At 43.6% G+C, this 13,913-nt stretch overlaps 1 protein-coding gene across 1 annotated transcript in view; it reads left to right on the forward strand.

Annotated features, from left to right (window-relative positions):
- Positions 1 to 5,123: 5,123 nt before the first annotated feature.
- The window catches only part of NCKAP1L (NCK associated protein 1 like), an 88,306-nt gene continuing 79,516 nt past the window's right edge, over positions 5,124 to 13,913 (forward strand). Inside the window, exons 1-3 of the mRNA XM_063119255.1 lie at positions 5,124 to 5,384; positions 9,743 to 9,853; positions 11,025 to 11,117. Of these exons, the coding sequence (XP_062975325.1) occupies positions 5,283 to 5,384; positions 9,743 to 9,853; positions 11,025 to 11,117 (306 nt within the window). The 5' untranslated portion in view covers positions 5,124 to 5,282. The remainder of the gene's footprint in view (positions 5,385 to 9,742; positions 9,854 to 11,024; positions 11,118 to 13,913) is intronic.

A 13,913-nucleotide genomic window follows, 5' to 3' on the forward strand; every position in this document is an offset into this window, starting at 1 on the left:
AAGCATAGGTTAACCAAGCATGTTACTCAGATATAACACATTACCTTCCACTGCAAGGTTCACAAGACAAATGGCATTCAAATTATTGAACTTCTAGGCTGCAGCAATACACAGGCCCTAGTGCAGGAGATTGTCGATGGGTTCAGATGACTAGCTCAAATAGCATCACCGTGTTCAAAGTGTCACAGAAATTAGGAGTTGAACTCACTCTCTCCTCTTTTGAAAAGCCATGTGGTGGCAAGCCATGACCACTTCTTTTCTGGCAATTCATGCACCACTAGACTTGAACCATTGCTATAAGGCCATGTTAGGAATAGAAGCTGTTTGCAGTGTTCTGCCCAGTGCCCCATTTTTATTTTCCTCTTACCTCCCTGCACTTCACCAAGTGATAAGGGAACCTGCAGGCTCTGATCTGATGATTCTTGTCATAGGGGCATTGAACAAGCCTTTCAGGATCCATGAAATAACAGGTGGGAAGGCTGGTTGAATACTGCACTCCTAAAAAATATCGGTTTGAGAACGTGAAGTTACTAAGCATCAAGACAGAAGTACATAGACACACCTACTCATTGTGACTCCTGCCTGTTCCAAGACCAGTTGCACTGATAATGAGTTGTTGGTGTGCCTGGCGAGGCTGAATAGCTGCCAGGGGATAGAGAGCTTAAGGGACATACAATGTCGCCTTTAAATGACAACATATCCCAAATGGGCCAAATGCCTACCCTGTACCACCCTTTCTCTAAACAATGCTATTCAGCAGGCTGTGACCCACCCCACTGTACTGGTAGTGTGGCATTCAACAGAGATAAGCACTTCCTTTTAGAAAACTTGCATTCAGTTCCCACCTCTGCCATAGATTCATTATGTGCTCCGTCTATCTCGCCCACCATAAGCCTACTACAGCAGACTTCAGCATGTTCTCCGTGAGTCCAATATGCCAGGAAGCTTCCATACTCAACTTCTACACCTCACCAGTAGTGTAGTCCAATTGATATCCAATTTATCAGCCCCCCTATTTGGGCCCACTTGCCCTTTTTTCTAACTCTGCAAGTCTTTCTGCTTCTCTGGTCAATTGAGACAAATTCCAAGCTAGAAGTTGGCACTACATGAACAGCCCCATGTTCACATTTTGCTCCCCCAGCTCCTTGCGTGCTCTGATTAGGCGGTCATAATTTAATGTTTCATAGTTGGCCTGATTCTGATAAAATGTCAAACCATGCTTTGGTGTAATACCTGTCCTGAACCCAAGACTTTCTTTTATCATTATTTTAAGGACAGACAAGAGAATGCTATGGATACACACTGGTTGAAAGCCTATGTTCTATATCATCCAGGAAGCGTACCAGGATATTCAAAGCGTTCTTATGGAGAGATATAGTGTGAACTATTGAACGTCTTGCCTGGCTGTGTGACTGTAGAAAGCACAGAGTATGACCCTCGCAAGGACTGGGGAAGCTGGAATGTAATCTTAGAGGCTGAAACAGTTGATGAAACTAGAAATCTTGTCGTTTTCTGCTTATCATGCAGTCATTATAACCACACAAGAACAGTAATCTCCCTGCAACTCCAAGAAGTAATCCTAAAAATAGTAATAGTAACTATCTTAATAATGGTAATACTAGTATCCTAAGTAATAGTACCCTAGTAATAGTAATCTTAGTATCCTTTTAATAGTATCACTATAGTAATAGTTATAGTAGCCTAGTAATAGTATCCTAATCTATCCTAAAATAGTAATAGTATTCTTAGTATCCTAAGTAATAGTAACAGTAACTATCCTAAAAACATAGTAATAGTAACTCCAAGACAGTAATCCTAAGGATAGTAAACCCCCTCCAACTCCAAGATCAGCAGAAATTCATCACTGCTTAGAAATAAGCCACATAAAGGTTTGTCTGTTGGACAAACACACACTTGCCAACTTACCAGTCACTAGACTAAAAACTTTGTTTTAAATAATAAAAAATGTCTTCACTTACAACTCAAGTGTGAATAATTCTGTCTTTTATACTCCTCCCTCTAGATTAGCTGGCAATAAACGGAAGCACCGTTTCCTTATGACTTGCTTGTGACTGGCTTGTTCAAGACTTTCAGGATCTTTCTCCAATCAGATCAAGAGGGCTGCATTCAAACTGCTGGATTCCAGCTGATTCAGATTCTGCCTTACCTAACAGTTTAACTGTAGGCCCAGCCAATGGGATGGCGGCTTTCTGGGGGAACTTTGTGACATAATTGCAGCAAAGTTACCTGGTTACTGAAGTCATGGTGAGGTGAGACTAAGAAAACAAACAGATGAAAGAACGTATATATATGGATAGTCGTTGGCTGGGTTCGGACAACACACAAAGCAACTGTTGATTTCAATGTCCCTCCTATTCCCACCCCCATTGATTATTGTGTCGTCCCAACTCAGCCATTGGCTGAGTTCAGACAACACGCTAATCAATGGTTGTTTCCCATTCTGTTCATCAATCAATCAATCAATCAATCAATGTACCTTTATTGGCATAAAACAACCACAAACCATACAAAAACATCTTGACATCCTCCAGACAAACTAGTATTCTTACACTGTGCAATTCAGCCTGCTAGTATAGTAGACAGTACTAATCTCCCTGCCAGCCTTGGAACGTGTTCAATCAGTCTTTCTACGGAAGATCCTAAGCATGCCATGCTGTGTTCCGTATGCTGCTCTGTGCCTTGAAACTGGACTTGTAAGGCTAAACACACAGGCCTGGTTGAGGATTGTGAGAATAGTCTGTTCCTATTACCCATCCCACCCCCGTTGGTTAGCGTGTTGTCCAAACTCAGCCATTGTCTCTCCTCTTAAGAAAGAGGAGTGATGGGAAGCCAGGAAATTGAACTATCCTATTCTCCCTCTCCTCCAGGTGCTGTCTAGAGCAGTGGTTCCCAATTAGCTAAGTACTGTGGACCCCTTGCTCTTCAAATGCCAAGCCATGGACCCCCTACTTTTGAAAAAATTGTTATCTCTATGGTAGTTACCTGTGCGAAGTAATTTTTTGGAGAAAATAAGGGGTAGCCCCTAATTAGCAAAGGATTTTAGGTATACTAAAAATCAGACCATAAAATTTGTGATATTTGTGATATTATCATGTAAAAATGACAATGATTTAGTTAGGGATATAAAGACAAATTTAATTTTACTAACGTCTAGTTTACAATTGAACAAATTATGACATGTCTAGCAGCTACTGAACTTAAATGTGATGGGAGAAATCATGCCTCTTTTTGTCCTTAACAATCCCTTCCACATCCAGTTCAATATTTCCTACTTTTAATCTCAAATCTGCAGCAACATCGAGCTGATTTCTATGCTTGTTCTTCCTATAACAAGATATCGAAAATGTTTGTTCACAAAGATATGTGGAACAAAAGGAAACTAGATGTTTCAAAGCTTTTTCACCTGGAGAGCTGAAACTCTCCCCACGGCCTGAGTTCGATCCCAGCGGAAGCTGGTTTCAGGCAGCCGGCTTGGGTCGACTCAGCCTTCCATTCTCCCAAGTACCCAGTTAGCTGGGGGAAAGGTAATAATGGATGGGGAAGGCAACGGCAAACCACCCTGCTATAAGGCCTGCCAAGAAAACGTCAGCGAAAGCTTGCGTCCCTCCAAGAGTCAGCAATGACTCAGTGCTTGCATGAGAGGTTCCTTTCCTTTCCTTCTTATAATCAGGAAAAACCGTCACCCAGAATTGGTCCAGTCTATATTCTTTGAAAAATGATTTCAATGAACCATCACAAGTCATAAGTGCATCTTGCTCTTCCGCAGATAGAGTTGTTAGTTGTACTAGGGTGACCATATTTGGGAAACCAAAAAAGAGGACACCTAGTGTGTGTGTGTGTGGGGGAAGCAGCTTTCTGAGTCCTGCAGAAAGTATGTTATTCCCCCGCCACCTTAAAGAACCCGATTGGAGTGGAGGAGGGGAAAGGATTTCATTCTGCACCACCACCATCCACTCCAATTGGGACCTTTTCTATAATGTCCACGAATGACCCACTTTCCCCTTTAAGACCTCAATTGGAGCTCGGGGTAGGGGAATGACGTGCCTCAAGAAAGCATGTCATTCCCTCCTGCCATGCTAATGGCAAGATCTCTATGCTTTTACAAAATTTATGTACTATTATCTCATTATCAGTTATCAAAGTTATTACATCCCAGACGCCCCAGCTTCACTTCCGTTCCCATCTGCTTCTTCCAAACTTGCACCATTACACAAACCCAAACTCTTCAGCAACTCCTTGCCCTGCTAATGGCAGCCTTAAAGAGGAAGGTGTGTCATTCCAGGACATTATTGAAAATTATAGAAAATCCCCCCTGACACCATGGAAAGAACAAAAACCAGGACAAATCCGGGGAAATCCTGACAGTTGGTCACCCTAGTTGTACATCACATTCAAAAGGGTTCCTTATGCATGAGTTTTCAGGATTAGGTGCAGGGAAGTAATCTCTGAAGCTAGTTGCAGGTGCTCAGTGATGTTATATTTTACTTCTGGTAGGAATTCATTGTCATTGGACTCCAGAAATGAATGGTGGATATGTGAATGGTGCCACGGACCCCCTGGGTGGGTTACGTGGACCCCCCTGGGGTCCATGGACCACCAATTGGGAACCACTGGTCTAGAGGGCATAGGATTGCTCTCTCATGGTTTTATATTTATTTATTTTATTTATTACATTTTTATACCACCCAATCGCCAAAGCTTTATCACATTGTATTTTAGGGTTTTAATTTTTCTGAACCACCTAGAGGGCTTTGGCTATTGGGCGGTATAAAAATCAATCAACAAATACATTGCAGCTTCACCTATGGGATTTCTGCCTGTCATGCAGCATTACACATTAGGCACAGAAACCTAAGAGGAAGGGTGGCAATCCTAATATAGTAGTTGAGGTTAGGCAGAAGCAGTGAAGTAACAGTCTGGAGGAAGAGGTTTCCTGCAACAGCCCCAAATTAGTATGTTCTATAGAAGCTTTGCTTGGAGCTGTTGGGCTTATTATGCACCCCAGCCACAGGAAGTCCCAGCCCCAGAAGGGAAGTTGCGTTAACCACTACTCAAGGGGGAAGTGTTGGAGTGAAGCTCGCTTGCAGCTGGAGGCCCAATGAGAAAGTCGCGACACAGAACGAGTGCAGCTCGTCGTGTTGCCGGGTGTGGCTGTTGCATGGTGCTCAGACCTCTTGCCTTTTTGAATTCTCTCCTTGTATTGCCCCCTCCCCACACTTTGGGGTCTTGCTTCAAAGGGGCAGTTCCAATTCTGGAAGGAGATGTCTCTGCCTTCGGTGTACCAGCACAAGTTTGCGGAGAAGCTGACTATCCTTAATGAGAGGGGCAAAGGAGTCCTCATTCGCATGTACAATATCAGGAAGGTAGGAGCCGTTGTGATCCAGCTCAGGTCTTCATGTTCTCCAGGGAAGCAGATCAACACCTTGCTCTGGGAAGGGGGTCTGATGAAGTAGAAGATGGGGGGCAGGGGGGAGAGCTCTACTGCTGGCTTGAAGGAAAAGGAGAGGGATCTTTGTTTGAAAGGGCTGGATAAGCAAGCACCTTAAGTGTGATGTGGGCCTCCTCCTTTAAGGAGGTACGAGCATTTGCTGCAACCCAACTTTTCAGGGGTGGGTGTAGGCTTCACTATCTCACAACTGGGCTCAAATCAAGAGTTCTGCCTACTAGTCAATTGGGCACCACCACCACTATTTCAAACCAAGAACTGTAACCAGGAGTTCTGATCTCTAGCTCTCCACACCCTTGGCCCCTTTCCTCTAAAGAGTTCATAGAAGCTTACATGAGATTTCCCCATATTATTATTATTATTATTATTATTATTATTATTATTATTTTCACAATGGCCCTGTGAGGTAGATGAGGCTGAATGAAAGAGCAAAACTGGCCCAATGTCACCCAATTATGTTCATGGTTGAACGGGAATTTGAAGCCGGGTGTCTCAGTTCAAGGCCAACTCTTCAATACATTCAGCCCAGTACAATATATGGAGTCACCCCTATTCTTGGCTTCTCTATCTGATGGCTGAAGAAAGGTCCAGGGGATGGGAGCAAAAATGCCACTGGCTGAAGCTTTAGCGCCATGTTAGCAAACACGGATGCACCACAAACAGGCAGCTGTTTCCTCTTCTTGTTGTATGAAAGTGTTGGGGGAGGACTCTCTGGGACTTCCTCTTTCACAGTGGCAACAGCAGATCTGATCACGGCTTTAAAACAAATCTATCCTCGGTGCCCTCTTTCCCCTTCCTATGAGGCCACTCTGTGAAGCCTTCACATTCATTTTGATAGTAATTATGACTATTGTAAAATTGCTTTAAACACCATCCGGCGCAATTGTGGCATTTCACGTTGCTCAAAATGGCAGTGGGGTGTGCTCAGAATGGCTGGGGTGCCTGTGTGTTTGTGTAATCGGGCGAATTTTCATTAGAAGCATACACATGTAGATTAACAGTCTTGGGAGTTTGCTGACTGATTCCTGTAGATGGGTCTGTTGCTCTGGTTTCTCCTTACAGTGCCACTTGTTTAGAGTTCGGGATTTAACAAAGAGAATGTTATTCCTTTAATTGCTTTGGATGGGCAATTCACCAACAGGGTTAGGGTTAGGTGAGTCCAAGGTGAATGCTTGGTCTTAAAAGACAGGCAGCCCTTTGATGGGGTTTTGTTGTTATTGTTGGAAACAGAAGGAAAGAGCTCCAAGTTGGATGAAGTGCCTTGGGTGTTGGAGATCCGAGGTGGGGCTTACAGATCTCCTGACTTGTAGGAATGCCTGCTGTGGGGTTCCACTTATGTTCTACTTGTAAGTAAAGTGACTATTATGGAGACGCCTTAAGTCTCTAGAGAATTCTCACTTGAAGAAAACTAAGCCCAGCAGCAGTGCTAACTGTAGAGCTTTTCACCAGTCCAGGAAATGCATAAGAGTACAAACATGCCCACTTTTTCTGTTGATTCAAGATAATAAATAGAAGCAAACTATCACACTGGGTTCTTAATTTCAGGACGGTGTCAGAGGGCTCGCTCCTGTCTCCCTGGAATCCCAGAGCGCTTCAGCTATTGGGCAGTATAGAAATGAAAGTAACAACTACACACATTCCTGTTCCTCAATCCCAGCACTGATACCAAAATACTTAGTGACCAGTGACCAGTTTGGCATATTCTGAACTCAATCAAACAAGATTCAGCCTGGAAAACTGTCCTTAATTCCCAGGTTGAGTTCATGTTCTAACGACAGAAGTCACATTCCTCTGGTCTTATGCAAACTGATTCTTTTTGCTACTGCATGACCCAGTTTGTATGATTGCCACAGCTGAAACAAAGTTCATTTGAGCAGTGATGTGTGCCAGGTGCTATTTTCCTAATTACCTGACCAGGCACAGCTTGTGTCATCCAAACCTGGGCGGCATAGTTTGTTGGAGGGGGAAACAACCCTCAAATAACCCATGAACAACCCATGGGCTATTTGAGGGTTGTTTCCCCCTCCACAAGCCATGCTGCCTGCATTCAGATGACATGTGTCCAGATGGGTAATTAAGCAAATAGCACGCAATACAGCTTAAACAAGCCATGGTGGTTGTGCAAACTGGGCAAAAATCCCCAGATCTTTGAGGATTTGAAGGAAGGCTGTTGGGCCCTGGAACCTTTTTTTTTAAAAAAGCAAACTTTACACAGTCTGTGACCAGCCAGGTATGATGACCCAACAGAAATTTTCTAATCCAGTCTTGGCGGGACTGCAGTAACAGGGGACTTGCTAAGCAACTGGCAGGTCACAATGAGCTGCATTCTCAAGTTGTGCTGGCCTAGAGAAAAAGAACTGCTTCAGGGCATTGTTACCTAGCCATGTGAACCTGTCACAGTGGTAAGGTGACTGGACTCGGTACCCACCCAGAACCAGCTCATGTTTCATCACCCCACAAAAGCCCACGTTGACGGTCATGTAGATCTGTTTTGGGATAGCCAGGTTGTACAAGGTGAAGGTGACCCCTTTTACTTGACTAATTTATATTGGGAAAGACTGGCAGACTTCAACATGGGTGGGTGGGGGGCTAAACAACCATCTTGAAACAATTGGGCCAGTGTGGTGTAGTGGCTAGAGTGTTGGAATGGGAGTTGGGAGATCCGGGTTCTAGTCCCCACTTGGCCATGGAAACCCACAGGGTGACTTTGGGCCAGTCACATACTCTCAGCCCAACCTACCTCACAGGGTGCTTGTTGTGAGGATAAAATGGAGAGGAGGATTATGTATGCCGCCTTGGGTTCCTTGGAGGAAAAAAGGCGGGATATAAATGTAATAAATAAATAAATGCACTTGTTTCCTATATGAGCCTAGCCCCAATTCACAGTGCCAGCTTTTACCTTGAAAGCCCTATATGGTCTGAGTTAGGGATACTTATTGTAGCGATCTCCTCCTCTTCATACAACCTCACCTAACCCTTGAGAAGGAAAAGCCAGGATGGAACAGGCAGGGCCTATATTGTTGTGGCCCTGGTAGGCATTTGAATTGATTGATATCCCAGCCTCCAAGCTGTCAGAAAGCAACACAAGCCCTTTTCATTCACTTTTTAGGATTTTTGCATTGGATTTACAGATGTTATAATTTCCCTCTGATTTTATGATTGTATTGCATTTTTAATGTTGTATGAGGCTTTTTATGTTTAGCTGCTCAGCTGTTTGGCAAAGTTATATATTTGTTCAACAACAACAAATAAGCTATATAGAACTATTTGTTAAGCATACAGTTTTGAGGAACAGCATACATTCACTTCCTCCAATTTTATGTTGGTCCAATAAAAAGGCTAACTTGCCTGCTTTTGTGGATCTGCTGCACAATGACACAGAGACTTGCATGTAATAGCAATTGTAGGTTAATTGCCAAAATCTAGCAGGAGTGAGCGCACTGCCTCTGGCACTTGTCACTTCTGCTTTAACAACCTGCAATCACCCAGTTCATAGGTTGTTGGTGTGCTGTCCAAACCCAGACACTCTGAGTAGTTTAGGGGTTAAACAACTCAGAGTTCACCGAACAACAAACCATGGGTGACCATAGGTTGTTAACTGAAAGTGGAAGTGATGAGTGTGCTGAAGGGACATTTGGAAGAACTGGATCACAGGCAATAGTGGCTGAAAATAAGATCCAGTGAAATAGATGAAGATGAGCACAACAGGTGGATGAGGTTGAAGGTGCAGGAAGACCCCTGCTTGTAACCTTCCAAAAACAGCTAAGGGGGTTGTCCCCAAAAGTAAGAGGATTCCTCCCCAGTCCCCTCCTCTCATTTGAGCACTACATGCAATGGTCTGAAGATTATGATACAAGGGGAGATTAAAAGACAAGGGAATATATCCTGAGAGCAAAGATGACTCAGTCAGTTAAATTGAACAAGATTCAATCTCTTGACATCATAGAGGATGACAACATCAGACATACCTTAGCTTGCCAGGTTGGCTGGTGTTCAGTCTGCATAACATCACACAGGGGTAACAACTACTGTTTGTGGTGGCCTGGCCAAATCTTTAAATAAACTCTGAAGCTTCACTTTATATGCTCCCTCAACATCTTTTGCTCAAGTATAGTGAGGTCAGAAACCAGATGTCCTGGGAGATTATAGGGTTCACCCACATTTCTGTGTGTTTCTTACTGTCAGCTATAATGAAGGGAAGACATTACCCAGGTGCTGCAATGGGCATGACTGGGCAAGTAACCCAATGAATGTGCTTTTGTGTTATCTCTGTAGACATGCATGGATCCCCGGGCGAAGCCAACTTTCTTCACTGAGAAGACCATGGAGTCCTCCATCAAATATATCAACAAGAAATTCCCCAACTTGGACACGCGGAGCGGCACGGTAAGACCCTTGCTGCGTTTGGACAACACAGTAGTCAATGGTGGGTTAATAGTCAGCTCCACAGTTGATTATTGAGGGGGTACTCCCCATGCGACATGATTATAATCAACTGTGGTGTGAATTAAGGCCAGGGTCGAGTTGACTATTAGTCAACGGTGAGTTTATTTTTATTTTATTTATTTCATTTGTATACCGCCCCATAGCTGAAGCTCTCTGGGCGGTTCACATAAGATAAAAACACTTAAAAACAATATACAAATTAAAAGCCGCAAGAACATGCAAAATGCACACACATTTAAAACCATTATAACAATTTAACAAACGATGAGCCAAAAAACAGACCCAGGCTCATTACATATTGCTAAATGCCTGGCGCCTAAAAGATTACAATGTCAGCACCAGGTGGGTCTCATCAGGGAGATTGTTCCACAGTTGGGGGGCTGCCACAGAGAAGGCTTTCTCTCTTGTTGCCATCTCTGAGCTGTGGAGTAGGCATCCGGAAGAAGACCTTAGATGTTAAACATATGTTCGAGTAGGTTCATGTCAGGAAAGTCGTTCCATTAGGTATTGTGGTCCCAAGCCGTGTAAGGCTTTATTAGGTTTAAACCAGCACCTTGAATTGGGCTCAGAAACATACAGGCAGCCAATGCAAGCGGGCCAGAGCGGGTCTTATATGCTTGAACTTTCTGGTCCCTGTTTACGGAAGATAGAGGCTGCATTCGCACAACACAATAGTCAATGGTGGGTTAATAATCAACTCCTAGGAAGGGTAGTGTTGTGCCCTCATTTGGGATAGAGGAGGAAGGCGGAGCAGTTGAGCCTGGGAGTGTTTGGGGAGTGGCCCTTCACATGAGCAGGCAGAAGCTAGCTGTTCCGCCTTCCTCCTCTATTCCAAATGATGGCACAACACTACTCCCTGGACCTGGCTTGGTGGTGTACTGAGCATGGAAGTGGCGAACAAGCTATGTGGCGTGTACTTGGGAGGCATCCTCCCAGGAGCATTCTTCAGGCCCAAACACTCCCAGGCTCAGCTGTTCCGCCTTTCTCCTATATCCCAAATGAAGACACAATAGGCATTCCCCATCAATGGAGCTACTGCTAAGAATGGGGCACAAAGTGCTGCTGTTGCTCAGTCCAACCTATTCATGATCTCTTTGCCTTTTCTTTACAGCAACATTTGGGTCCAGTACACAAAGAGAAAGCAGATATTTTCCGGGCACTCAGTGCCTATTATCAGACCTTTGTGGATGTAATGGAATTCCGGGTGAGTGTTGACAAAGTTAAGTCATGTTGTATTGCGCTGATACTTTAAGTTTGTTCAGTTGAAATCCCCCACTTCTGTATAATTGTTAAAGGTGCAAGAGCTGCGGGTGGCTTCGAAGTAGCTTTAGCCCTGCCACCTGCTTTACCAAGGCTGCTCCTTTGCACGATTGTGATGGGCTCCATTACACAGGTGGAAAAGGGCGACCACGTGGTTTGAATTGGCAACCACGAGGTTATTTATTGAAAATGTCCCTTCCTTTCAGTGCTCATAGCCTTGGATGGGACAGTGCCATCTAGTGGCTGCAATACTTCAACTTTAGACGCTGGGAAAACCCACGCTGCCAAAAGAACCAGAATATCTCTGGGTTTTCTTAGAGCGAGATTTCCAGAGGAAGGAGTGAGAGACATCCTGGAGGTTCGGACCTGCAAACGTCTATGACTGGCCAATCACAAACGTGCCATATATCACTAGTGTAGAGATGCTCATGGTGATGTGTGGGCAGGGTAGGCAGATGCAAATGAGAACAAGTCTCCTGCCCCATTAATAGTTATGTAGATAGTGGTAATACAAAAGAGGGCAGGGCTCCTGCAGCTTTAACAGTTGAGATGAAGGAATTTCTGCAGGTGCTTCCTGCATACAAATAACACCTGCTGAAATTCCCTTTTCTAGACAACTGTTAAACATACAGGAGCCCTGTCCTCTTTTCCATATCGTCACCCTAGGTAATAGAATGTATAGTTGTGTAGAAGAGGGAATTTCAGCAGGTGCAGCTTGCCACAAGACTCCTCCTTTACACAACTATTGAAAGTGAGGTAGCCCTGCCCTCCTTTGCATCTGGCAACCCCAACCCCAGTTGATCCTCACAATGACCCTGTGATGTAGATTCGGCTGAAAGAGAGTGAGTGATGCAAGATTTCCCAATGAGCATCAAGGCTGAACTAATTCAAGGCCAATGTTTTAACCAGTCCACCACGCTGCTCTCTGCGTGTGTGTGTGTGTTTTTAAAAGGCAATTGTTCACTGCTCTTTGTGAAGGACTTGGGTTTCGCGCTATCTGATTTAATGTTGCTTTTTTGTGTCTGCCCGAATGTGTATCTTATTGTGCTTCGAGCTTCGCTGTCCCAGGCATGGGTGGGAGGGAAAGAGCTGGGAGCGCCTGCTAAGGCCATCTTTGCTGGGCCCTTCTAACTCCCACTGTAGCACCTGGGGATTATCAGAGGGGCTGAGAAGTTAACTTGTTGCAGCTGTGGGAAAGAGCGTGGGTCTCACTCCTGTTGAGAGGGGGTATCAGGGGCCTGGGAAGGGCATTGGTTGGTTGGCATTTCTCCTTTGCTTAGCTTTTACCGACCAAGGCCCTACATGTTAGTCTTAGTGGTGTTGGTCCCTAATGTGAGTTAGTGCTTTATTCCTGGAACATCTGGCTCATCCCAATTGGGGACAGGGCTAGGGAGGTGGTTTGCCTGGGAGTCTAGGATGTTTGGTCCAGGAGCCTACCTTGCAGGGACGTCAGGTGGACCCTGATTTCCATTACACTCCTTTCCCTAAAAGTGGGGCAATGTTTGATCCTTTCCCCATTGTTTGTTTTGAAGAAGCAAGCATAGATTTCTCTGCCCAATGTCTGCTCTTTTCTTATTGCTGCATGCTCTGTGGACAAGGAATAACTTCCTAATCACTATGGAGGAACACCTAGGTATCATCCACCTTCACTCTTCTTGGCTGCAATTTCAGTGACCTGCACAATAGCTCTTTAAGGAGGAGACTTCATTTCCTTGTACTCTTTTTTTTTTTTTTTTTTTTAATAATTTTTATTCATTTTCAACACTATATAAACATAGATAAACATTTCCAAAATATAACTAAAACAAACACAATAAGAAAAAAAAATACATCAAATGTCTGCTGTATACATATTGAATAATTGTTGAGTACAAATATCAAAAACTATTACATATGCCTTATCACACTACAACATCTTCGTTCTTAACATAAAAGTGCACCCCCCACCTCGGGATCATTCTTGAGTCCAAAATCTAATCGTTTCTTCTGCTGGTGGTTTCCCACTTCCCTTAGTAAACACAAACACTAGGAACTGTTTCCAGATTCCTTCGAACTCATTTATTTTAGTTACGCCTTTTCTCCACTTAATATTACATGTCAGTTTATCATTAATGGCTATGTCCCATACTTCTTTATACCATTCCTCAATAGAATATTCCCCTTGAATCTTCCAGTTCCTAGCTACCATCAATCGTGCTGCAACCAGCAAACTCGATATCAGCTCTATAGTTTCTTTTCCACACTTTATATCTTCAAATAGTGACAGCAATGCAATCTTTGGCGTTTGTTCTATTTTCATTCCCACTATTTCTTCAATTTCTGAGAACACCATCTTCCATAATCTTTGTACATATTTGCATTGCCACCACATATGTAAATACGTTCCTTTTTCCCCACAACCTCTCCAACAATTTGCTGAATGTTGATCACTTATCTTATTCAATCTAACCGGGGTTAGGTACCACCTCCATAAAATTTTAAAATAATTCTCCTTTATTCTTACTGATAAACTTCTCAACACTCTTTGTTTCCATAGTCCCTCCCAGCTCTGTCGCCCTATTTGTATCTTCAAATCTGATTCCCAAACCATTTTCTCTGTATTCTCTCTAAACTCCTTCTCTAACAATATTTTATATATTTCACTCATTAATCCTTTTGAAACTATACTACCTCCTTTTCCTTTCTCCTTACTTACTACTAATTCTTCAAACCTCGTCATCTTTCTGCACATTCTATTATC

Source organism: Elgaria multicarinata, chromosome 3 (genome assembly GCF_023053635.1).
Source record: "Elgaria multicarinata webbii isolate HBS135686 ecotype San Diego chromosome 3, rElgMul1.1.pri, whole genome shotgun sequence".
In the NCBI taxonomy this organism is placed as follows: domain Eukaryota; kingdom Metazoa; phylum Chordata; class Lepidosauria; order Squamata; family Anguidae; genus Elgaria; species Elgaria multicarinata.